The sequence below is a fragment of the Rattus norvegicus genome, chromosome 14, assembly GCF_021556685.1.
Source record: "Rattus norvegicus strain SHRSP/BbbUtx chromosome 14, alternate assembly SHRSP_T2T, whole genome shotgun sequence".
In the NCBI taxonomy this organism is placed as follows: Eukaryota; Metazoa; Chordata; class Mammalia; order Rodentia; family Muridae; genus Rattus; species Rattus norvegicus.
In genome coordinates, this window is record NC_141547.1 from 12946346 (window position 1) to 12972142 (window position 25797).

Sequence of the window (25797 nt, forward strand, 5' to 3'; positions counted from 1 at the left end):
CTGAATCTGTTGCCTGTCTATGTATCTCATTCCCCTAACTGGGCCACCTTGTCTGGTCTCAGTGGGAGAGGATGTGCCATGGTAGGGTGATATGGGGGGGAGGGGCTCTCCCTTCTCAGAGGAAAGGAAGAGTAGAAACAGGAGAAGAGTTGTGTGCCTTAGGGACTGAGAGGAAAGAGGTGATATTGGGATGCAAAGTGAACAAATAAATTAATGAAAAATTGCATTTATTGGAAACAGGCTTAAGCATTAGTTGCTGAAAATGTGGTTTTCCTTAATTTTTGACATGCTCTGTCATTGCTGGTGTGAGTTTATAAATGCCAGGGAAGGAATGATTTTGTCATCACAGACATAGGTAGGTTAACTCTGGTTTACAAACACATGAGGGCTGCATCTTAAAGATCTTCTTGATATTTCAATCAGAGCAAATGACTTTTGGGGTACTAATAGGCCTAAGGCTTCTGTGGACTTACCCATCCTATGGAATCTGTCTATATGTCCCATTTCCACACATCCTTCTCCCATACCAAATGCATAGTTTCTTTTATGAAAAAGCTGTCCCTTTAAAGTAGCCTGTTCCCTGAGCACCCCAATCACAGAGGGGGTAGCTCCAGATGCTGCCAAACACGCACTAAATACTTCTGATGATGGTGGTGGTAGTGATGGTGATGATGTCTCATCTCCTACCTTTGCATCTTCCAGTGGCATCAGCATAGTAGCCACGAGGGCATTCAGAAATGCACGTCCCATCATATAACACTGTCTTCTCAGCACAGGTAAGACATCTGGGACTACTGGGGCCACAGCTCTTACAGGATTGGTCACAAGCTAATGGGGAAGAAAAAAGCCATCAGAGGAAGGTGACAGTGAGCAAGACAGGAGTGATCTCTCTCTTCCTGATGTCTCGAGTCGGCACCAGTATTTCCTGGTCTCCTTCACTGGCTGCTTACAAGAGTTCTGTGTCCTTGATTCTGAAGTGTAAGGGACTCCGTGCTCTTCTTTCCATGGTGGAAGGATAATGGAAGACCTAGTCACTGAACAGAGTGCAGTAAATACTCGAGGCACACTCACCAGTGCATCTAATCCAACATGGGATTCAAGACTGAAATGGCTCCAAAGGCAGAGCCTCCAGACTCGGCGAATAAAAATAAATACCAACTTCCAGTTAAGTTTGGGCTTTTAATGACTAGCAAATCGATCCTGCAGGAGTAAACACTCACATTTCCCTACTTAAAGCAACACTTCAGGAATTCAGAATTACACTCGGACCACGCTTGGTAAAAAACATACTGAAACTGAATTCTTTACAGCCTTCCAAGATGTAAACACGAATTTACTCATTCATCCAGCCTCAAAACACCGGTACAGACTTGTATGGCCTATTGTCCCAGGTGGCTTATTAATATAAGGAGAATAAATAAATAAAAATAACGAACATACCATTTACAAAGAGTATGAGACCAGGAGGAGGATAGGTATGGAAAGAACCTAGGAATACATTATTCATCAATTAATTTTGTCATAGAAATTTAGTCAGATCAGCTAGGGCTGAGGGAAACTCCCTTTAAACTGAAAGGGCTCAGGTCACGGAATGACGTGGTGTCCAGAAGCAGCAGTTTTACCACGTAAGAGCAGTGAGCGGGTCTAGATAGTGGGAGCCTATAGCCACTACACTAATATTTAAGTTCTCACCCTTTAGAAGGCCTGGCTACTTGAGAGTTGCCTGAAACCCAACTACAACTGGGCCCCCTTAGCCTTACCCTGTGGCAGGTTCTGAGAGGCCCTGCAGTTTTAAGCACAGTAGGAACACAGACACACTTAGAGAACCGGAAGACCCCTCTGGTTTCAGTTTGAAAAACATCTTGAAAGGGTGAAAGGGAAGAATCAGAGTCTACTTGGAAGACCCAACCCCTTGAGGAAAGATAGTTAGGGGTTGCATCAAGGTTCTTTAAGAGTCGACAGACTGGAGGGATGCGAGAGATAAAATATCTCAGATGAATCTCAAGAGTCTGCTTTTGGGACAAGGGATACCGTTTAGCCATCAAAGAATGCAAGGACGTAGTATGTGGAAGGAATTAGGAGCCCACTGTGGGATGTAGACGATCCAGCCTGATTTGTGGGTCTAGTACTCAAGGGAACAACTCATCGATCAATGCATAAAGCTAGCTTTTAAAACTAGACATGAGTTAATTTATTTAAGAACAACATGCAGGATAAGACAGGACAAGGGAACAAGGAAACGGAAAAAGAGACAGAATGGAATAGAAAAGAGGTGACCAGAAAGAAAAGGTCCAATGGCAGAAAACATAGAGGGGAACATGGTGGCTGAGACATGCAGGGAGGCAGAGGCCGCAAGGGACTGTCATTAACATAGAGGACAAATAAGCTCTTAAAAGGTTCCACTACACTGGAAATTGGGCTCTGGGTGGCCTGTGCCACACATTCCAGTGGGCTCCAGGGACAGCCTATGATGATAAATGCTCCTTTAAAGGCCTGTGGCTGTGAGCGGAAGGGACGGAGAGAGCAATAATGAAAAGGGCTGGAGGCTGCAAGCAACCCAGAGAAGTTCTTTAAAGGGAAATTTAAATGGTGGGTGGAAGAATACACAGATGCAAATCGGGGTGTGCACTCCAAAGCATAGGTGCACAGACTGGCCCAGAAAGGGTCTCTGGAGCCGGGGGAACAGGAAGAGGAGAGGCTGTTTTGAGCAGCTGCCCAGCATGGACTCACTGCCCCCTCTCTACAGACACAGCCCTTCTTCAGCCCAAGGAGAATCTAGGAATGAAGAACTATCGAAATTCCGGCAGTCAGCTCCCTTACAACACGCGCACCCTAAACACATTTCAAGAATTTAAAACAGAAGGCACTAGGGCATCCGCCCATATAGACTGTCGATGTGCCTAGATCCAGATGAACAAGGTAAATCAAGAACGGGCCAAAGCAATAATAACCACAGTATCAGAAAAATAAGAAAATCACTCCCAACTCACCCAAAACCAGAACAGAAGCTGAAAAGCACACTTCGTTCCTCATCCCCATAAAACTCGTGACGCCCCTAATTCTAAGGTAATTATCGCAACAGATAAATACTTTCTAGAGGCTAAATAAAATTTCCTACACATAAAGACCTGCAGAAATTTGGTCAAATTAAGAATTGAATAATAATAATAATAATAATAATAATAATAATAATCACACATTTTAACACAGATCTAAAGGAATCCTTAAGGAATAGCATTTGCAAGATGTCTTTTCATTACAAATTAGTCCATAACTTCAGTATAATTGCAACAAAAATTGTATTTGGATTTTCTGCATAATTCAACACACGTACTCTAGTGCCTAAGTTAACTTGGAAGAGGCAAGAAAGGGGGAGAGGAGCTCCCCTATCAGAATGTAGGACAAATTACAAGGGAACAGCAATCAGTAGGCAAAAGAGTGTGATGTTGACCCTGGGACAGAGATGTAGGGCGTAGACCAGCTGATAGGCATGTATGTGCAAACAGATGTTTAATAGACAGAAGAGATCAAAAGAAATGATAGGGTTAGTTACTCTAGCTGTGTTGGGAGGCCAGGATAGCATAACTGAAAAAAAAAAAAGCAAACCGTATGACATCACAAGTCACATACATGAATGAGACCTAGCTGGGTCAGCAACTTAAATCAGCATTGCTAAGTTAATGGAAGAAAATGCAGAGCGTTCCCAGCAATTGATTTGTGCGTGTTCGTGGCATGCCTTCTTAAAAATTCAACAGCAAAGCTTTTAAGCAGAGAATAAAAACATAAATGAATCAAATGTTTCTGTTACAGCGTACTTCACCCGTGTATGTAAAGTTGTCAGAGAGCAAATTAAGCCAGGCGAAAAAAGAAAAACGCATAATAAAGGACATCATACTCAAAGTTAAAAGATAAGAGAATGGGAAATGGGTGCATATTTAAAAGGGGTCGGCTAAGAAGCAGCAGAGGGGTAATGCTGGGCTTGCGTGCTCAAGGCCCTACCTTCAATCCCCAGAAGAAGAAAAAAATAAGGTAAAACAAAACAATGGAAAAAATTAACATTTATAATATATAAGGAATTCCATAGAAGGCAGCAAAACCAACAGGAAGTAGGTAATAAATATAAGAAGCAGACGTGTACAGGGGAAAGCCAATGCTCTCACACAGTAAAGATGCTTGCACTCAGTAGTATTAGGAGACAAGCAAAAACAGTGAGATATCCCTTAAGGCTTTGTAACCAGGAAAACTCAGGAGCTCGGTGGTACCCAGTGCTGGGTATGGAGGAGAGAGAGCCTCCTTCCTTGGGAATGTAGACTATGCAGCTATTCGGGAGGGCAGCCTGACACTGGTTTATCAAATAAAGCCTAGGTAGGATCGATAAACCAGCAATGCTGCTCCTGGCAGGAGTCCCAGGGAACATTCCAGATAAGCTCATAAAAGGACAGGATTGTGGCTGTTAACTGGTCTGCTCTGGTGACAACAGGGGTTGGGGGTAGGGAAGATGGAGAGAGTGGAGGGGATCAGGCACTGGGAGACTAGACTGGGGCATGATGGAGGTGCTCAAGCCTCCAAGCCCTGAAGCCATGGGATGGGAAGGGCCAGGAAACGCTACACAGATAGTGCTGAGTGAGGAGGTCAGGAAGCAAAAGCCCCCATCACACCATTGCTTAACACAGGTAAATACGTCTGCACACAAAACAAAACGGCCAGTTTAGAAAACCTCCTAAGAACAAAAACAACTTGATAAACTCCAGGGGGATGGACAGATTTGTCCGTGGTTAAGAGCGCTTGCTACTGTTACAGAGGAGCTGGGTCTGGTTCCCATCCAGAACTCCAGTTCCCAGGGATCCAGTGCCCTTTTCTGGCCTCAGGGACAAAGGTGATGCCATCCATCCAGGCAGGCAAAACACTCATAAACAAAGTACAACACTAAATTAAAGTTTAGAAATTCAAGGAGTCATCTGGGTGAGGAAAGAGAAAAGAGGTGGCAAGAAAGGAGAGGGAGACAGACACAGACAGACAGAAACAAAGAGACAGAGAAACAGACGGGGAGGCTATCAGAAGCCTGTGGACTTGACCTGTGATATTACCTGAGGTTATACTTGCCCTCCATGATAGCCTATGGAGTTGAAAGAGTGATGGGTTTCCCGTTGACGTGTCCCACTCTATATATTTACTATCTGTAAAGTCCAGGACAAGGACCACAGACAAGCATAGCAATAGTAAGTTCCTTTCGGGGGAACATGCTGCCATTCATGACAGGTTAAACTAGATGCTGCATAATACCCGATTCATGATATCTGCAGACACAGGCCAGTTAGTCATCAATTATTAAACCAATACTGGCCAGTCTATAACTTGAATATCACCAATCTGAATTGGAAATAAGTCACCTTGATCAGAGATTTCAACATTCAGAGACCAATCAGTGGCTTGGTTCTAGATTCTTTAGGAAAATGGGGCCGTTCCTAAAGTCAGGTGATCTAAGATTCAAGGCTCTAACACTGTTGTGAGACTACAAACTGTTTTCAAACTGTTTTCTTTACTCAAGGGCTCCAAAGTCAGTGCCAACAGCATCCCTCATCTCCTGTAAAGCATGTGGTATGGGCAGGAATTACTGATCAGTCAGCCATGGTCCATCTTTGTGCCTAGAAGCTATTGTTTGTCAAAATGCATGCATTGTAACAACCCCCTTTCCCCCCAAGTGCTCAGTGAAACCCATCACTCTTTCAACTCCACAGACTATCAAGGAGGGCGGGTATAACCCCAGGTGATATCACAGGTCAAGTCCACAGGCTTCTGATAGCCTCCCCATCTGTTTCTCTGTCTCTTTGGGTGTTTTGTTTTGTTTTTAAGACTTAATTTAAAATTTTCCTTTTTGGAGACAGAATCCCAAAATGTCACCGGCAGACAGCCCATTCTGTAGATCAGGATAGCTTTTGAAATTGTGACAGTCCTAGTCAGTCTCACACAGCATTAGTCACCACACCTGAGTCTTATTTTTAACCTGCCCAGTCTACAAGGAACACAGGCTTCCTACACTGAATCCCTGAGCCAAAGTTGATGCCCATTACTGGTTCACCAAGGCTTTCATTTTCTCCCCCTTTTAAATACATGTCACCAGCAGAAGATGGTCAGACACCAGCCAGTCTCAGTAACAGAACACTGTCAGTGAGCAGCCTCCTTGGGGACTTAAGACGTGCATGCCTTTAGGGCCTAGAATTAACATGAATTTGACATCTGTCAACCTTTAGAGAATGCATGGCGCTTAATTGAACAGGAAAGTGATGGTGACAGAGAGATTAACTGGCAGTGGCCAGTGGCAGCCTGGCCTCTCTCTCTTCTCATGGGTCCACACTAGATGAAAGCTTTCACTGCAGGGGAGTTAGGAATCACTCAAAGCCTTAAGGGAAGAGCTGCCAGGGCCACCTCTCTTCCCTATAGAGGTGCAGTCACCAGACCCCTAAGGCATCTCATGTGTTGCCCTGGTTCAGTGGACTGAAGAACAACTCAGGAAGATTCAGGAGTTGTCTATTTGTCTATTCTTAGTGTTCTGTGGGACCCCATTATAGTCAGACGAGCATTCAACTCAACTCAAAACTTTGACTCTCAGTAGGGACACTGCTCCTGAGGAGCAGCAATGTCCCCAGAGTTGACCAGCTCATCTGAAGACAGAAAGAAGGAAGAGGCCATAAAGCAGGCTCAAGAGGAGGAGGACCGGAAGTTGGCAGAGGTGGATGAAACAACACCGTATTACAATGACCTATAGAGTGGGTTCCCAGATGCTTATTGCCTGAAGAGCTACACTCGACTCTAATTCTGGCCGTTAGCTTTGAGACCCTAGGCAATGTTTGCTTCTTACTCTCTTTGCTTCTTCATCCAAACTGGAGGATGATGCTATCAATCTAGCAAAGTCATTGCTAGAATGCAGCCTGACGGCTGACACAGCACTTATTCTGAACCTTCTCATCTGGGTGGGAGTCAGTGTTGGTTATAACCAATCACCATGAACTCCAGTTTGAAACAACACACATCTGTTATCTTACAGCATCTAAAAATCAAAGTCTAAAATCTAAGAAACAGGATTGCATTTCTTTGGGGAAACTCAGGAATGCTCATGCTAGGGGATCCTCCCTGTATCTCCCTGACCTATGCGTCCATTCATCCTTGCATGCCTTTTCTGATTCTACTTCGCTGCCTCATGCTGCCTCAATAGCACACAGATACACCTGATCCTCCAGGACACTGCACCCATCTCCAGATGCTTCACCTCTTCGTCCTTGCAAATGCCTAATTACTCACTCCAAGGCACACTCAAAGGTTTTGGGATTAAACAATGACATTTTGGGGGGGTCATAATCTGTTTAGCATGAGACTTATGTCTATCTCCATTTTACAAGTGAGAGAGTGAAGGGCAGATGGGGTGAGGTGATCTGTGCTTTTGCCTCACTTCCACACCTCTTGGTGGTTGAACTCTCTGCCTGGCACAATGAGGATACATTGGACTGGCTATCGTGACAGCGAGACTATGAAAAGTGGACAGCAAAACAAAGGTCTGCTTGGGCTAGCATGGGTCTCTGCTCCAGTTATACTAGAGAAGTGTTCTGGTAGGAATGATGTTTGGGATTTAGGGAGATGTCCCAACTGGACTCAATTCCCTTCTCCACAGAGCTGTGAGACGTAAGCAGGGGGCTGGGTCAGGATAGAATGAATAGCCCAAGTCTAACAAGCTATTGGTGCAGTTACAGGAGATCCACTTGTTTAAAATAAAACACATAAATGACTAAGGTAAAGTGAATGCCGGCCGTCCTGCACATACTCACTGAGCAAAAGATCCATTAGTTTTCAGTGCTAGGATTTGAATGCAGAGGGTGTTAAAAGGTAAACGGTGCATCCCAGCCCAGCATGGCACTTACCAACGCAGGTCCCCTGCCTGTTGTAGAAGCCATTGCCACAGGTGTTCTCACAGCTGCCATCTCTCAGCACCAGCAGTGGGTCTCTGCAGGCCACACAGTGCTTCTCTGTGGGACCCCAGCAACCTGCACAGGACTCATGACAGACTGTAGACAAACACCAAAGTCAGTGACTCAGCCTGTCACAGAAGAGACTGTCTTTCACATTCAAAGGTTAAGAATCTACAGGAAGATATAAGCTGGTTCCTGGGCTATTGAAATGCTATGCATAGATTTGACCCTAAAATAAATAAACACCATGGAGAGAGAGAGAGAGAGAGAGAGAGAGAGAGAGAGAGAGAGAGAGAGAGAGAGAGAGTGAGTCTGTGGGTCAGAAGTACAACTTTAATAGGTTATTGCTAAGGGATCTGGAACTGGAAATTGGTGGCTTTAGAGTAATGGGAGTCACCAGGAAGGAAATCATAATTTTCTGGGCAAAGATGGTGCTGTCTAATGAAATGCCATGGCTTTCATTCCTTGCTCTGTCTGCCATAATTACACTACAGTGTGTGGAGCACTGGAAGCTTCTCCTGCCTCCAACTAGCTTCTTAAGAATGAGTTGAGAGGTAATGTCATTGGCTACCCTCAATTGAACCATTCAGAGACCTTGCACAATTTGATCTTTCTCCTTTTCCTCCTCCCTTCTCCCTATCACCCTCTAACATATTGCTCAAGTCCCCTCCATCTTCCCTCACAAGTCTTGTCTCTTCTCCCCCACATCACTGGTCTACAATGTATCCCCAGGACTCCCAAGGTCTACACCTCTTTCATGCTTTCTGGGTCTACACGGAGGCTGTTCCCAGATGAGAGGTATTCTTTTAAGACTTCATTTTCTTCTTTCTCTTCCAGCATTTACGCTTTTATAATCATTTGTGCATCTTCTTTACCTTAGCTCTTCTGCAAAGAGGGGCTTACCCTTCATGGTGGAACACTGTGTGACTCGGTTAGCTGCCTTTTTTGATACCCCTACTGTGATTTGGTTAACACAATGTCCTCATTTTTAATAGCATTTCCTTCACAATGGAGTACAATCTATTTTCCAGAGGCATTGATTCTGATCAACAAAAGTGGCGGAGAAAATGAATGCATTTGCTGCCTACAAGTGATTGGGTAATCATACCTTAGCGATTTAATTAAGTGTTTGTTTAGGAACAGAAGATACCTCTGTTGAAAACTTCAGAATCTAATCTCCCTCTCCCAGTTCTAAATTGCACAAGAAAGTCTTAATTTCAGACATTTTTTCCCTCTGTCGGATTTAAAGATAATTACAAATTGTTTAACTGCCAGGGAGACTGCAAGAGAGGGACAGTGGTGGAGTTGGGGTGGGGCCCACTTTAGTAGAGCTGAAGGAGGGTGAACATCCGGCTGGGGGTAGGGGGAGCAACCAGAGAAAATCACAAGCAATGTTTTAGGAGGTGGAACATAGAGTGTGAGAAACTGGGTCTGCCCATGTGTTTGCAGCTTCTGGTTCTCTGTAGTGCACAGTAGGACAACTGGTGACCTTGGACATCATTGCACACAGTGGGATTTTTTTTTTTTGCCCTAATGTATTGTGTAGCAATACATGGAAAGGATCATGGAAGCATGACACAAGATGTAATTTAAATTTTCAAAAGTCTTATGGTTGTCATGAAGAGAGAGGGTAAGGTCATATAGGTAAACAAGGCTGTCACAATGCTGCAGTGTATCCTGTGGCCCAGGTGAAAGACTGCAGTGGCTTAGGCTCGGGGATAGGAAGGGAGAGAACGGGCAAGATTCTCATTGTTGTTATCTAATTCTGTCTTGGCATTGTAAGCTTCATGAAGTCAGAGTCCCTTTCTACCTTGTTGACTTGTGTCTGAGCACACTGTTGGTGTTTTCCAGACATCTCCTGAGTGACTCCATTCATGCTTAACTCTTTCATTTATATTTTATAAAGGTCACACACGAATTCTCACCATGCCTGCAGTGAGACTCTGATACTATATCATAATTGTGAATGGAAGCAAGGACCATTTCAGAAACAATTCTGCCCTATTCACAAGAGACGCCACTCGGCTACCCTTGGTTATTGACTGTAGCCATCACCTGAAACGTCTCTCATTTTTCCTGACTTCTTCCCTTCATTCTGAATTGATACAAAGATACCACCTAACACATCTGACAAAGACTCATCTCCAAGATGGCATGTCAAGTAGCTCTACCAACCTACAAAATAAGCTGCTGCCATGTTCCAGAAGCCAGGGAAAGTGGAGGCCCCTGGGGCCTTCCTACCTAGGCCCAGGGAAGCCAATCACTTGAGGTCTAGTACAAAAAATAGATGATATATTTCATCCGTTGAATTCACTGGAGTGTTACAAAAATCCCACTGGGCAGTGCCAAGGGAAAGGTTATCTAGAAAGTAAGGCTACGAAGACCTCACAGGCCAGAGCACGGCAGTCACGTGGTCCAAGGGAGGGCCTTGGACCTCATGTTATAGAAGGGTTGTAGCAAGTGTACTGAGTGGTGGGGTTTTCTTTTCAACTGATTAATAACTGATATGGAAGAGTCCAGCCAGCTGTGGATAGTGTCACCTCTGGAAGGGTGGTCCTCAGGTCTATAAGACAGCAAGCTGAGCAAGCCAGGGAATGCAAACCAGTAAAGAGCACTCCTCTCCATTTCCTCTGCTTCAGTTTCTACCTTCAAGTTCCTTCCTTGAGTTCCTGCCCCGACTTCCCCCAACGGGGGCTCAGACTGGATACGTAAGCAAAATAAACTGTTCGTCAAGTTGCTTTTGGTCATGGTGTTTTATCACTGCCACAGAAACCCAAGACAGCAGAGCAGTGGGATGATGAATTTTACTGTCAGAGTTCCATGCAGTAGTTTGTCCTAACTACTCCAATATTGTCCTCCTTCAGGAAGCAATCGCTTCCCAAGTGGGGACTGAGCTTTAGTTATTTTAAGCCTGCCCCATGCTCACACTAGTGTCTAGCACTTACCAAATATGTGCTAAATGAAAACATACAGGTTTTTACTCATTACAGGGAAACCATGCATCCAGCCACCTCCTGAATTGAAATGACTAAGGTAACAGTTTTTAAATGCCATACCACTGAGGGTATAAAATTTACTTTTAAAACGCTAAAAACCCAGATGTGGGTTTGATAATGACTATTCACGATACACTGATACCTATTATCAAAGGCAACCGTGGTCCCAACTGGCGCCCCTCACTTCTCCATATCATAGGACCTGAATCTTTGGTGGCCAGGCACAGTGCCATACTGGTCTGTCATTCTTTGGTGTGACACATGCCTGCTGTGCTTTACAACTGATGCCTAGTTTCCAGCACCGAAAGTGTACGGCTCCCAGCTGTCTCTTCTTGCAGGCTTAGTTCACATGTGGCCCTTACTCCCTTCGGGCTATCATGAAGAGTAAAAGGTCACTGGCTCACAGACTCTTTAGCCTGATGGTGCTTGGTGATACATTTCGGATCACTGAGGGTTTGAATTGTATATGTGAATATTACAGTGATAAATTTCGGAAAGGGTGAATGAGGCAAAACTGTCTTCTTATCTCACACACAGGAGCTCATTTATCTAGAAGGCCCCTGACTTTTCAGGGTCATAGCAGGGCATGCATCGGTTCGGCAAACAATTCATTTCCAAAACGAAAACAATGAATGCCCTTCCTCATGCCAGCTTTATATGGAAACCTTATTCTGAAGATTTAAAAAAAATCCCTTTTTTGTTCCTGCTAATATAGAAGCAGAAGATTTTTGGAAACTTTTTCAACCTATGCTTCTCAAAAAATAAACTGCAGTGCTCCTTCAGAGTTAAAAGCCCTTCCTGCAGGCAACTTCTTGTTTCTCGAAGACCTTTCCAGATGGTAGGCGGGGGGTCAGATGCTCATAGGCTCAGGCTTGGGAACCGCAGTGTCCCTCCAGGGAAGAAAATCACCCATGGCTGGCCTTTTCCACCTCTTAAGATGTCAGAACCAGTATACCAGCTCGGATCATCAGTGAAGTCAGGTTCAGATTTTACGCCGCCATAACACTCTGACTGGAAACCACGGCACCAGCCCCAGCAAGCAAGCTCTCCTGTTCTGTCTTTTATCCAGTTTATGGCAAGGCTACATTTCACTCCACTTCACAAGGACTAGGAAGAACTTGATGAGGATTATAGTCTGGAGCCAGTGGTTTCCTCACTCTCGCGCTCTCTCTCTCTCTCTCTCTCTCTCTCTCTCTCTCTCTCTCTCTCTGTCTCTCTCTCTGTCTCTGTCTCTCTATCTCTGTGTGTGTGTGTCTGTGTATATCTGTGGTATGTGTGCACACTCACACGTGCAAGCAAGTCTCTGTTGTATATATACACATGTACACATGTGTGCGTGCTCCTGGAGAACAGAGGAGGACATTGTGTATCTTGTTCTATCACTCTCTTATACAAGGTCTCTCAGTGAAACTGGAGCTAGGCTGATGGCCAGGATGCTACAGCAATTCCCCTGTTTTTCTCCCTACCCTCACAGTTCTGGGGTTATAAACTCATGAAAAGCAATGCTTGGCTAGGGATTTAAACTTCAATCCTCATGTTTAAACATTAAACATCTTTACCTACCCAGCCACTTCCCCATGTCACAATGGCTGTATTCTTTTAACAAGATACCCTCTTTTTCATACTTTCATTCTGTTTCTTCTTTTGAGACAGGAGCTCTAGTTCAAAGTGGATGTAAACACCCTCTTCAGCTGACCTTGAGCTTCCAATCCTCATCTTCAGGCTCCCAAGTTCTTGACTTACAGAAATAAAGCACTACCACACTTCGTCCCTGCAGAGCTAGAGATGGAAGTCAGGGCCTTGCTCATCTTCTGTAAGCATCCATTTCCTATCCCTATAAGAAGCTCTTGTTGGATGAAATATGTTCCTGTCTTAAAGTGAAGCTCATGGTTCCTTAGTTTTTCTCTTCCATGTGGTGAGAATAAGGTGTGCTGTACTTAATTCTCAGAGATACAATGACATGACAGGTTTGGAGAGGCCAACTATATACATGTGATCACTGGCTTCAGGGAGACCTGGCAGCTACTGTCTCTGCTCTGGTCAAAAGCAAACAGTTTCCACTGAGAGACAGAAGATGGGAGAGAGTCATGGAAAGGCAGGTTCACTGGGAAGAGAAGAAAAAATGGAGCCTAGAGGTGTATGTCAGCTCTGTACTAACCGACCCTTTCTCAGCTGCCTCACGTTTCACGCTTTCCTTGTATCTCCCTCAAGCAACAAGAACTCCTTGGGAAATCACCCGAAATTGCATGGTGAGTCTCAGGTGTCCAAAAGGTCCTTTCTATCCTAACACTCCCTCAGCCCTCAGGTCCCCAAGAGGCTAAGGCTCGCTGCCTAGAAGCTCAATATCACACCTATTCGACCCTTATACACCAATCTTAAGTTCCTTCCCTGACTGGGCTTCTACCTCCCACCTGCCTCTCTTTCCAACTAAAGACCACAGACCCCAAATGAGAACGTCTCACTGCCAGCCATTCTGAACATGCACAGGTATTTGACAGGATTCATAAAAAAGCCAACAGGACAAAAGTCCTATGACCTCACAAATTGTTCAGGGCATGCAAACAAAACAGACAAGCAGTATCTCGGCAGAGTGGATCGGACTTACATATGCAAAACATATGTGTCTTAGACATGTTGCTTACTGAGGAAATAAGAGAAGGAAGGAAACACCCACCCAAAATTTTTCTGAATTGTGACATGTACCTAGAACAATGAAAGCATATACATCCCAGAACATATACCAGATTATATTACACTATTTACTCTGGAGCTGGGAGAATGGCTCAGTTAGTGAAGGGCTTGCCTTACAATCATGACGGTCTGTATTGATCCCCAGAATACATGCAAAAAATGGTAGCCATGGTGGGGTACACTTGGAATCCCAGAGCTAAAGGTAGAGATAGCAGGAACCCTGGGGTTCTCTGGTCAGACAATCTATTTGATGAGCTACAGGCTAATGAGAAACCTGTCTCAAAGGACTTGGACGGTGTTCCTGAAGATGATTATTAGGGTTCTCTATTGGTCTCCACTTGCATGTTTCTACAAGTGCACATGCAACTGAACACATGAATATGCATGCAAGGACACAGAAAAAAAAATACCATTGCTATTTAAGTAAGAAGATGGGAGGGAGAGGGTTAGAAATAAGGTAGAACAACAAAGGGGATGAACTAAGTGGTGGATAGAGAAACAAGAAAAGAGCCTGACCCAGTTCAGTTACAAAAGTGAGGCACGCACTGTAAGCCTGACTCTTTCAGACCGGTTCCTATCATCCAGAAATAGTTTTTTAAAAAAGTTCCATTTGCATGAGTCACACGGGCAGGCTGAAGCTGCACTGGGGTACCCTGTGTGAGCAAAGGCATGAGAAGGAGACACTCCCATGCGTTTCTGGAAGAGTGAGCATTAACACTGCTATTTGGAAGAGAGTCACATCTATGTGCATCAAAAGCTTGAATCGTGTTCGTACATACACAGGCCCGGCAGTCACCTGTTTATGAATTTAATTAAAATGCTTTGCCACAATTTCTACTGAAGCTGTTTCTATCATCGTTATTTATGATGATGGTTAACTGAGAACAATTATTAAACAGTAGAAGGTTGGCTTAGTAAATGACTGAAGAGCTAAACAAAGAAAATCATACAACAGAGGTTTAAAACCATGAGTTGGAAGGGATAAGAAACAAGATGAGGAAGACAGGCAATGTATCAAGGCTACTGCATGTATCAAGTGATTTTACTTTGGAAAAATGAATGAGTACATGTGTAGACACATATGGACAGACATGAGCTCAAACCTTAGGAAGGCAGACGCCAAGACACTAAAAGTAGTGGCTTAAGGGAGTGTGAGCTTCTGTTGACTTTTTAATCTTACCTTACATTTTATTGCCTTTATCAAATTAATTTTGGGGAATAGACATAGTTATTCATACTTAAGGGAAATTACTAAAGGGGAGAGGCTATAATCTGCTTCCCCAAGGCACACAGTAAGTAACTAGCTAATCTTTTAACCACGCTTGGGATATGGCTGAAAAATTTACTGGTGCTGGGTAACACATTTGAATTTTTAGCAGTGTCTCTGTAGACAGAGTCAGACCCAAGAGAGGATTTCCTTGTTGATAGAGGTTTCACGCAGGCAAGCATGAGGGAGGATTCTTTCTTTTACAAGCAGATTGGCTTTACAGTGGTTCATAAATCAGTAAGTTCACTTATTCACCATGAACATGCTGGTCTATAATTAGTACGAGTAGTAATAGCATTTGAGGGGAACACATGCGACAGTGTGTTTATGGACAATTTTGTGTAGTGCGTTCTTTCCCTCCCTCTTTCCACGAGTTTTAGGGCTAGACCTTAGATTGTCAGGCTTATGTGACAAGCACCTTTACTGACTAAGCCATCTCACCAGCCTTCAATCTGTCTTTAGCTCCTATACCTGAATTCCCTGGTCTTCAACAGAAGTGGTTGACAAACACAGTGACATTTAGGCTGAGTTCCCTAACTGTGCATCCATCGTGACCAAGAATAACCCCCAGCTCAAGACCTCTTCTGAGCATTCATTTCCAACTCTCAGCCCTAGTCCTTGTTCATGAAGCGCATACTGACTTCTTCAGCACTGACTACTTGTCTACAGAAATAGAAAACCAAAGGAGGGACCACAGAGCAAAGCCAAGCCTTTGATGAGACCTGTTCAGAGATGTCCTGGGGGCATCAGCACAGATGCTCAGATCTCAGTTGTGATAAAGGGCAGAGAGACTAATGGTGTGTAGTTGAGTTAAAATAACTGAGGATGGCATGAGCTGGACATGAGGACAGAGAATGTCACTCGTTTGTAACTGAAATAACATGTGGGTTCGTGTGTATAAGAAAGAATGGAGTCTGTCTGCAAGACAAACTCCCTCTCCTCTGTGGAGGGCTTCCTCTGGTCTGTGAAATGTCACTCTAAGAAGTGCAGAGAGATGCCACATCAGCTCTGGCCACAGCAGTGGTCCAGGCAAAGCATCACCAGGTTCCTTCGCCCTTTTGTGTCTCTCCTCACAGGCGTATCCAAAGAAAGAGGGGTTAAATGTCGCTGTTACCCTCATCCCTTTTCTTAGCTTACTCCAGAAACTCATTCTATAAGCACAATGCTGCTGTCTTCCCTTACCTTTGATATGACTTAAAACACTCCCTTCTTTCTACCCAAGTCTCTGAGACAGTAAGCACTCAGTGACCTTAGAAGCAAGAGACATAAAGAGACAGACAGGAGAAAAAAAAATAGGCATAAATTTCAGAAGCTAAGGGAAAGCAAGTCACCTGTAGGCCGCTGTTGAGGCATGTCTGAACATTCCTGTCCCCCCGTCCCCACTCCGGCACATCACATTTTTCTTTTATCAAAAAGTAACCTGCCTCATTGTGCAATACTACATGAAATGCACAAGCATGAGGTACAACCTTACTTCAGGAACAAATCCTTCGCTGCCAAATACGTTTTGGCTTCAAGGCCCTGATGGGTAGACATTCACAGGAGGATAATTATAAAGACAACTATCAAAAGTGACCTTGCTAATCTGCTCAGGGGACACTCTTCTTCCATTGAGAAGAAAAGTCCTTAAGTGAAGGGAAGTTGCTTTTCTGGTTAATTGTTTTCCTTGTGTCTGGTAAAATGTCTGATACTTAGAAGAAGCTAGATAGGCATTTTTTGCATGGGCAGAAGGGTGGGAGGGTCGAGAATGGTGCATGGAGCAGAAAGCCCTATTGGTAGACAGCAACTATGCAAGCCGTCCGTTGCGTGACCCGCTGCAGAATGGTAAGCCTGATGCAGAAGATTCGCAAAGCTGTACAAGAGGGGAGGTTATGGGGTGGCAGCACTGCTCTGACCTCCAGTCTCAGCATGTGCCTCAGTAACAAAACTGGCATGGGCACTCTGATTCTGCTCTATGTTACACGAGCTGTGGGGGAGGCTAGCTTGATAGTGCCGGGCACTAGTCAGGACTGCTGAAGAAAGTTCTGTCTTACTGAGAGTTCATACCCTCTTTGTGGAGAAGTCCACTCAGGACACCATGAGACTAGCATTAGTCATAATTGCCAAGTTTAACCCATAGCCCATTAAGTCCTTACAGCTCTGCACCATGCTCCAAGAAGTCGGCCCCACTCCGCCAATGGACTACCTAATGTACTTCCAACAAGTAATCACCGTTAGAAGTCCCTCTGCTCAAGCCAGCTTTAAAAGTCTCAGCCAGGACAACCTCATATATATGTCAAATTTGGAGCTCCTCTTCCTAAATGGTTTCTGTAGAGATACACTAATTTCGACTGAAATTCAAATAATTTCTGCATCTCATCATTTAATCCAAACATTCTAAGTAAACGAGAAGAGGAATTTTAAGTTACAAGAAATGGAGTGACTTCTCTGCATTGTATTTATTTATCCATCAGATATGAGTGTATTTTATTTTTAACCAGACATTAATGTCAAAAAATGCCTGTTTCCTCATGTGAGTCATTTGGTATTCATCTCCCCAGGTTGAACAATAAAAGAGTGATTTCAATAATGTCTGCCTTTTATCACCCACATACTATGTGCCAGGCAGAATAGATTTCTACTTTTTGAAATTCTCTTCTAGTCCTCAGCATAATTGTCTGAAGTACATAATATTATCCTCATTATAGAGTTGAGAAGAATGAGCCTCTAAAAGGTTAAATGACTTGCCCACAGCCATATAGCAGTAAGTGGTAAATGGAGGTTAAAATAATCCCTTCAGTTACAATCCTATAAAATGGCCAGTTGCTTGATTCCTTGGGTTTCGGTGTCTGAGACCATAGAACATTCAAACAGAATGGTTCAGATGCTTGCTGCTTCAGTTGTTTGTCGGTGTTTTTGTTTTGGGTATCTCTATAAGCAATCACCAACACACTGTTATCGCCAGCTCATTGTAGACAATGACTGGACTCATTTATGATCACATTCTAGCCAATAGGAAGCAGAAACCACAGCCTCTCCAAATATCAGGAAGGACTTACAAGGCACGTGACTCCATTTCCTAACCATGGCATGTGAATTCAGCCTCCTCATTTGGACAACAGAGATATGGCAAGCATTTCTATCTCCATGTTGACCACAGTGCACTGAAGCATGGTGTTGAATTATCTATAACATGGCAGAGCCAATATGAGAACCCAGGTCTTTGGCTCCAGACCCTAAGCTTAGAGCTTGTGCGCTTCACTTTTTCCAACTCCAGACCTGCAAACCAAAGGCAGCACTGCCCGGTGGCTTTGTCTCAGACCTTTTTGCATATCTGAAATTCTAAGTAAACAAGAGAAACATCGATACATACATCTTAAAAAATGGATAAAACCCTACTCTTTCCTCTTCAAAGTCTATCTTATTTGAATTTAATCATGAGCAGTAATCACGGTGCTTTGAATGGACTCCGGGATCCAAAGTGGGTGAAACTGTTTGGGAAGGATTAGAAGGTGTGGCTTTGTTGAAGAGGTATATCACTAGAGGTTGGGTTTGAGGTGTCAAAAGCCATTCTCAGTATGCTTTCTCTGGCTCCTGCTTGTGAACAGAGATGTGAGCTCTCAGCTACTCCTCTAGCCACTCACCACCATGCCTCTGCTCCATTATTATGAACTCTAACCCTCTAAAACCATGAGTCTGATTAAATACTTTATAAATTGCCTTAGTCATGGTGTTTTGCAAGAGCAATAGAAAGTAACTAAGATAGTAATGCTGGTCTCTTTAAGGGTATTTTTGGCCTCCATCTATGGTGTGTGTGTGTGTGTGTGTGTGTGCGTGTGCATCCATTGGTCAAAGGTCTCTCACCAGGGTAAAATAGAGGTGACCTAACAGAGAAAGGTGAAAATCAAGCAGGAGTGTCCTCATGAGTTCAGGCAGGATCCAGACTTAGATTTATTTCCAGAATTCGAAGGTGAGCAATGAAGCCATGATGCTGATAGTGAGACTACAAGAAAGCCAGGACCGTGATCCTGATACTGAGAAAACAGGACAGCCAGGGCAATAAAGGGAGGGGCAAGGCCTTAGCCATGTGGTGGGAGAGTACCTACACGTGGCTAAGGCCTGACACCAGGCTGTAATCGACTAAGAAATTGCCTTTGGTCCCTGGAAATGGATTAAAACAGTGCAAGTAGCATGATCCAGTCATGACACCTGAGGTATACGAACTCAATAAGAGTGGGAGGAAGTGGGAATGGGAGGATGTTAAGCCAGATCTAGCTGATAGCAAAAGATTCCTAAAGATTATGGTAAAAACCTAAGTGCTCTTAACTAAAATCAAGGATTGGCACTGACAGGGTGACTCCTCCAACGCTCTGCCTGGTGGGCAAAGAGACAAGCAACACACTACTGGTCTTCAATTTAGCTTACGATCTGAGCCAGGTAATGCTGAGCCTTGGTTTAGTGTGTGAATCATCAAACTCCAAAACCAGAGAAGGCAAGGAAATGAATCTGAGGCTGCAGATGTACAGCAGTCTACCATCCATAATTACAGCATAATTTTATCTTCATGGAATTGGAAAGAGAACAATACCACCGATCCATGCCCACAGGTGTATGAGGCACAGTGTTATGTATTGCTGACCTCCCAAGGAAGGGGAAATGATGAAGGAAGAGCTTCGCTGGCAGGACTCTGGGTCTTTTGTCACTGTCTCGTTTACCTGTGCAACGGTCTTTTGTGAAGAGTCATGCATATGAGCTAGTTGCCTTTGCCCCCTATTTTTTACTCTTCCTATATCTAACGTAGTGAGCATGAATATTAATAGGGAGATTTGTGTTAATTAGTTTCCTTGGCGGAATGCTCACTTTCTTCGGTTTTGATGGGTCAATAAAGTGAGGAATTATCCCAGTCATACCATAAATGACTGCCAAGAGAAATCAATCCAGGAAGGCTCGCCGCTATAAAATGGAAGGCTTCTTTTAAAAAGTTTAGCACATGGTGGAAGAACACGGACTGGATGATAGACATCCAAGGTCAATGGTGAAAAGCCAACATTAATGGTACAAGCATAAATATTGCAGGAGAGAGAGAGACAGAGAGAGAAAGAGAGAGAGAGAGAGAGAGAGAGAGAGAGAGAGAGCGCCAGCCCAATGCTGAGAAAGCTTATTTGTGAAGATGACTTGTGTAGTCTCAGTGCCACGTTGGAACACAAAAACTGATCATAGAACATGAAACTGATCACAAATCTACCTTTAGTTTTTAAGATCACACCCTCTCCTTCTTTCTTTCCTCTTGCTCTGGGTTTTTTTCTTTTCCCCTCTTCCTTATTTTATGCATAAAAATGCAACCAGCCTGAACTAAAGCAAATTGGTTTAATTCCCTGGAGGGAGTACGAACAAATTTTCCCAGCAACTGTCTACTATGGGCGTTTGCACGAGGGTTTGTGGATGGAATGTGAAGCAGGCAGTTATGTAAACCGGTAATCAAGTGAAACATTACCCACCTCAAAATGCCCTAAACCAGTATTAGCGCCACCAATTAAAACACTCAGCAGAGAGATGGGAAAATGGCCAAAAGGAGGGAGGGTGTGTGTGTGTGTGTGTGTGTGTGTGTGTGTGTTTGTGCATGTGTGTGTGCATGTATGTGTGTGGTGTATGTGTGCATGTGTGTGTGTGTGTGGTGTGTGTGTGTGCATGTGTGTGTGAATGTATATCTGTGTTTGTGTGTGTGTGTGTGCGTATGTGTGTGTGTGAATGTATATCTGTGTTTGTATGTGTGTGTGCGTATGTGTGTGTGTGTATGCATGTGTATCTGTGTTTGACTGTGTGTATGTGTATGGGTGAATGAGTATGCATCTGTGTTTGTGTGTGTGTGTTTGCTTATTTGGAGGAGTGGTGGTACAGAGGGAGGAATGTAAGCTGAGGGAAATTAACTTTCTTCTAGGGGAAATGTGTCATAGAAGTGCTAGCAGGAGGTCTCTTTGATGTAACAGAAGAAAGAAAAGAAATACATTAAGTCATTTCATCAAATTGAAATTTCACCCATTGCCCTAAATTGCCCAGTCATTCAAGACTTGCTAAGGTGTTTACCCTGCCCACTTTGAGCCTGTTCTAAGGTCAACAGAAAATGGTAATTTGTAAACACTAGATGTCATAATTTTTGGTTTCTGCTTTGTTTTCTTTCCCCATCTTTTATGGCTGGGATATTTACAAAGCACTGGCCCATCAAGGACTGTCCAGGAGGCTAAGGCAGGAAGATTGAAATCATGAGGCCAGGCCGGCCAGGGCTAAATAGTGAGATCTTGTCTCAAAAATAAATGAGTAAGTAACCCAAATTCAACAACGTCAAAATCTTCATACATTTTAACCTACACTTACGATTCCAGTCACTATTCCAAAATTGGTAAAGCATAAACAAATGAAACAACAGTGACACTAACTCTTCCCTCTGGAAGCCCTTACAATATTAGGAATCTGGACTAAATCTTAAAGGAGTCAGCCACACACAGAAGAGGCTGTGAAACAAGTGGCCTCAGCATCCCTGCACAGCATTGACTTCTGCTACTGCTTCCAGACCTCCTATGACGGTGGACTGTGAGGTCAATGTGTGGGATGACTTCCTGTGACCATGAAGTCAACGTTTAGGATGACTTCCTGTGACTGTGAGGTCAATGTGCAGGATGAAATGAACCCTCCCTTCCCCAGGTTGCCTCCAGTCATGGTGTTTTATTACATAAATATAGAGCCTTAATTAAGGCAGGGGACAAGCCACAGCCAAACCATAGCATACCTCCCATTTGAGTAACTTGATCACAGCTCCTGGGAGGCTCCAGTTAATGATAGGATGGGGGCTATGGCGTCTTTCTCTATAGCGCCAGCTGCAGCCCACCTAGTGCTTACCTGCACAAGAGTGGTGATCTTGGTAGAAACCATCCCCGCAGGTAGACACACACTGTCCCTGCTGCATCAGCAGGGGAGGCAGGCAAGATGAACACTCCAGGCTGCTGGTGCATGTGGAGCACTGGGGCTGGCAGGCTGGCCACAGACAAGGGGGTGGGGGGAGAAAAGATGGTGGGTTAGCTGGAATGGGTTACTCCAAGGCTGACTCTCACAGACCCCAATCCTGAGCTCCACAAACAGTAGAAGGGAAAAGGGCAAGAAATTCACAGCCTTTGTTTGTAGAGTTAAGAAGGTCATAGCAGGCACTGTGCGATGCCTGTAGAAGCATACATGCTTTAATTGCACAGCACCCCTAAAGAGTAGTGAGATGGTTTGTATATGCTTGGCCCAGGGAGTGGCAGGATTAGAAGGCGTGGCCCTGTTGGGATGGGTGTGTCACTGTGGGTGTGGGTTATAAGACTCTCATTCTAGCTTCTGCTAGCAGCCTTCAGACGAAGAGGTTGAATTCTCAGTGCTGCTCCACCGTGCGCAACTGGAGGCTGCCACGCTCCTGCCTTGATGGTACTAGACTGATAGATGTTGTCCTTTATAAGACTTGGTCACTGTGTCTGTTCACAGCAGTAAAACCCTAACTCAGACAAGTAGGTATGGTTTTTACAAATGAGAAACCAGCTCCAGAGATTAAACAATCTGCCAAAAGCTACCAGATAGACAAACAGACAACCAGACACTGGCATTTGAAACCAAGCAGTCTGGCTCAAAAGTCTTGGTTTTCTCTATTTACCTACTAGTCCTTAATATCTTCCCGATCCAACTTGTTTTCTGAGAATATCCCCTCACCAACATTCAAAAAGAATGAAGACTTTACATCAAGAAAGAGAAAATAATGAGAATAATATCAACGAAAGGAATTAAGCCTTAATAAGACTCATCTGTGGCCTAGATGCTATACAAAGCATTTAACAATGCTTCATCCTCGCCCTGACCTTCTGAGGGGACAGGAAGTTAAATATTCACAGCCAGAGCATAAACCTATACACTTGTAAACAGGTTGGTAACTTCACAAATCAGAGATAAGGGTGGCGGTGGCATCTGGCCCCAACCAAGCCAAGCTTTCCTAGGTAAGATCTCCTCAGATGTACAAAATTCCTGAACTGCATCTGAACTCATTCTAGAAGCCCTCATAGCTTGTAAATAATACGCTCCATTAGCAATTGTCCGTGCAACATGGCACGAGACAAGGAATTTGTCTAGACCATCGGTTCCTTGGATGGAGAACTGGAAAGTTCTGGAAAACGATCTTGGAGAGTTCTATCAATTCTAAGTTTCTGCTCTGGATTAACTGAGCATTTCAGTAAATGACAGTGAGCACCGTGATGTTCCTGTCTTTTAAGTCTTCAAAATGAAAGACATAAAGCTTTGACCTCCCACCTTCCAGGAAATACTGGAGCATCTATAAAAGGTCAGAAGAAAGAGATCTGAGGTGAAGATGCTAAGACACCTAATGACTTGGAGCGGCTTCTGGATGTATATTCCTCCCGTTGTGGTCCCTTCCATAACAATGCTTGGGCTCAGCTACCATAAATCACGTCGCTAGTCTCTTTAGCTCTAAGCAACTGTACCTCTGGCTTACCATACCTAAACAAAGGCTGCCTGCTTGGTAAAAGCCCAGACCACAGCTAGGCACACATCGCCCATTCTGCAGCAGCTTCGTGGGATCCTGGCAGAGGTCACAATGCTCTGGAGAGTGAGAGCAGGTCAAGCAGTCTGGGTGGCAGTGAACTAAAACCAAGAACAGAGAAGCGAACTCAGTAAAGCCCACAGCCTCCTGAAGAGACCCCAGGATACAGACATTACAGGGAATAAGAAGGACCAAGGATAATAAAGGTTGTGTGCAAAGTGGCTCCATATAGAAACAACACAGATTGACTCGAGACTCCCCAAGTCTAAAATATCGTCATCTGTTATCATTGGCTCTCCCCGTCTCCAATAAGAGATGTGAAGGACCCTCAACCCTCTGCCTGCGGCGCTGACTCGAGAAAGAGGTATAATTTCCTCTTTGCTATGGGGCTTAAGCAGAGTCAGTCATCCATGGTATCAGAGAAACTCTTCTGAAGCCTGCCATGCACAGGGAGGTCAGAGATATAGGCTATAACTTTTAAAAGCTGGTCATATCTTTAACCAATAACATCGTTTTTCTTTTTATTTCTTTTTCTTCAAAATTTTGACTATCATTCACACTCTAATCAGGATTATCCCTCATCTCAGAGGTAACAGTCACCATGGGGCTGTTTTCAGGTTTTAAAGTTTTCAAGGGCCTGATATTTTTAATACCTCACGCATAGCATGCTAAACATTTGTTCTGTGAAGCCCGGAGAGCCACTTTGGCAAAGGTACCATAATTAAATATAAAGTCCCATTGTGTTTCCCTTGACACAGTTCTTCAGTGGAACTCCGATTAGCCACAACAAGGGTGACAGGGGAAAGCAGATGCTTCTGTGGGAAACTGGAGCTTGCCGATGGAAACAATTAATTAGGAAATACAAATGGACGAAATGCCACTTGTCTCTGAGAAAGCCTGCGTGAGAGGAAAATTGGAGTGGAGCTGGGCAGTTGCAGAGCCTGCCAGTAACCACTAACCGGAACTAATTCAGGCCCAGGTGATTTGAAGGCACAACTACAAAACAAGTAGATAAAATTTTCTTTTGGAAGAAATTAATGAGTCTTGAAACTTTAAAGCCTCATTTGAGAACTGCAAAAGAAGCCATCTGTTTCACAGTTCACCTTTAAAAAAAAAAGAATTATTCCTATATTTCCAAAAGTAGAAGGCCAACAGGCCATGATGAGTCCTTAATATTGTGGTATTTGACTAAATACAAATTTTTTTGCAAGATAAATAAGGAATATTTTATAATTAAGAAAACAAGATACAGAGGGCGAATGACCTGCCCAAAGCTATGTGGTTGTAGTCAAACAAATTCTGCAAAGATAAATAACAAGAATAATTTGTCAAAAAACAAGAAGAAAAAAAAAAACCTCCAAAAGTGAGCAACAAAAAATAATTGGAAGAAAAATGAGAGTATCTCTGAATTTTCTTGACAGGAAAATCATCTCAGTAGGGACATGGACCTACCTGGTGTGCAGTCGGGACAGCATTGTCCCTTCACCGCCATGGCTAAGGTAGCCACTGGACACGGTGGGCAAGATGGCTCATAGCAAGTAACTTGAGCCTCCCGGCATTCACACAGTTTACAAGGGCCTTCTTCCCACTTCTTCCCCTCCTGTGGGAAAGAGTGGAGACAGTGACTGACAGATACAGAGACTCAGAAGAGGAACTTCTGAGGTAGACCAGCAAACCCCCACAAGGGCCAGGAGATGCCCGCCATCAGCATCCCACCCTCCCGACTCTGCCCTCAGACAGCCAGGAATTTAGCAAGCATAGTTTCCCCATCTTTGTTTTTAATTGGTTTCTTTTAATGTGCAGCATCAACGGAATGATTTTAAGCACACTCAAGAGATAAATTTTGAAGTACCTTTGGGCAACCAGGATATGTAAAAAGAATTTCAAATATGTTTCCCAACACATTTCACCCCTCAGAGCCAAAACAAAACCCACCAGGGGGCATTACCATTACTTCCTGTACCTAGTGGTTAGCAGGTCCATTAAACACAATCTCTATAATAAGAGTGAGACACTTGGTTCAAACACTGTATTTTCTTGTTACAGTCAGAGTAACAAGAAAGGCATTGTCTTCTCAAAATTAAAGCTTCCGCAGGTCTTTTCTTTTCTTTTTTTTCTTTTCTTTTTTTTTTTTTTTTTTTTTTTTGTGACTACAGATGTACCATGAGATTTCACTCCTTAAAATATTCCTTCTGGCCAACTGAATTATGGTAATATGAATGAATAGCTTGACAGAGGATCTATACTGATTCTAGAAGCAATTTCCTTAGCAATCCACTTGACCCTGGAAATCAGAATGAGACAAAGGTCCCTTCATAGGCCGCACTG

The 25797-nt window shown here is 43.8% G+C and overlaps 1 protein-coding gene across 1 annotated transcript in view; it reads right to left on the minus strand.

The window, feature by feature from the left end:
* The window catches only part of Fras1 (Fraser extracellular matrix complex subunit 1), a 408507-nt gene that overhangs the window by 193821 nt on the left and 188889 nt on the right, over positions 1-25797 (minus strand). Inside the window, 5 exon segments of the mRNA NM_001415086.2 lie at positions 688-828; positions 7914-8057; positions 21789-21923; positions 23427-23570; positions 24922-25069. Coding sequence (NP_001402015.1) covers positions 688-828; positions 7914-8057; positions 21789-21923; positions 23427-23570; positions 24922-25069 — 712 coding nt within the window.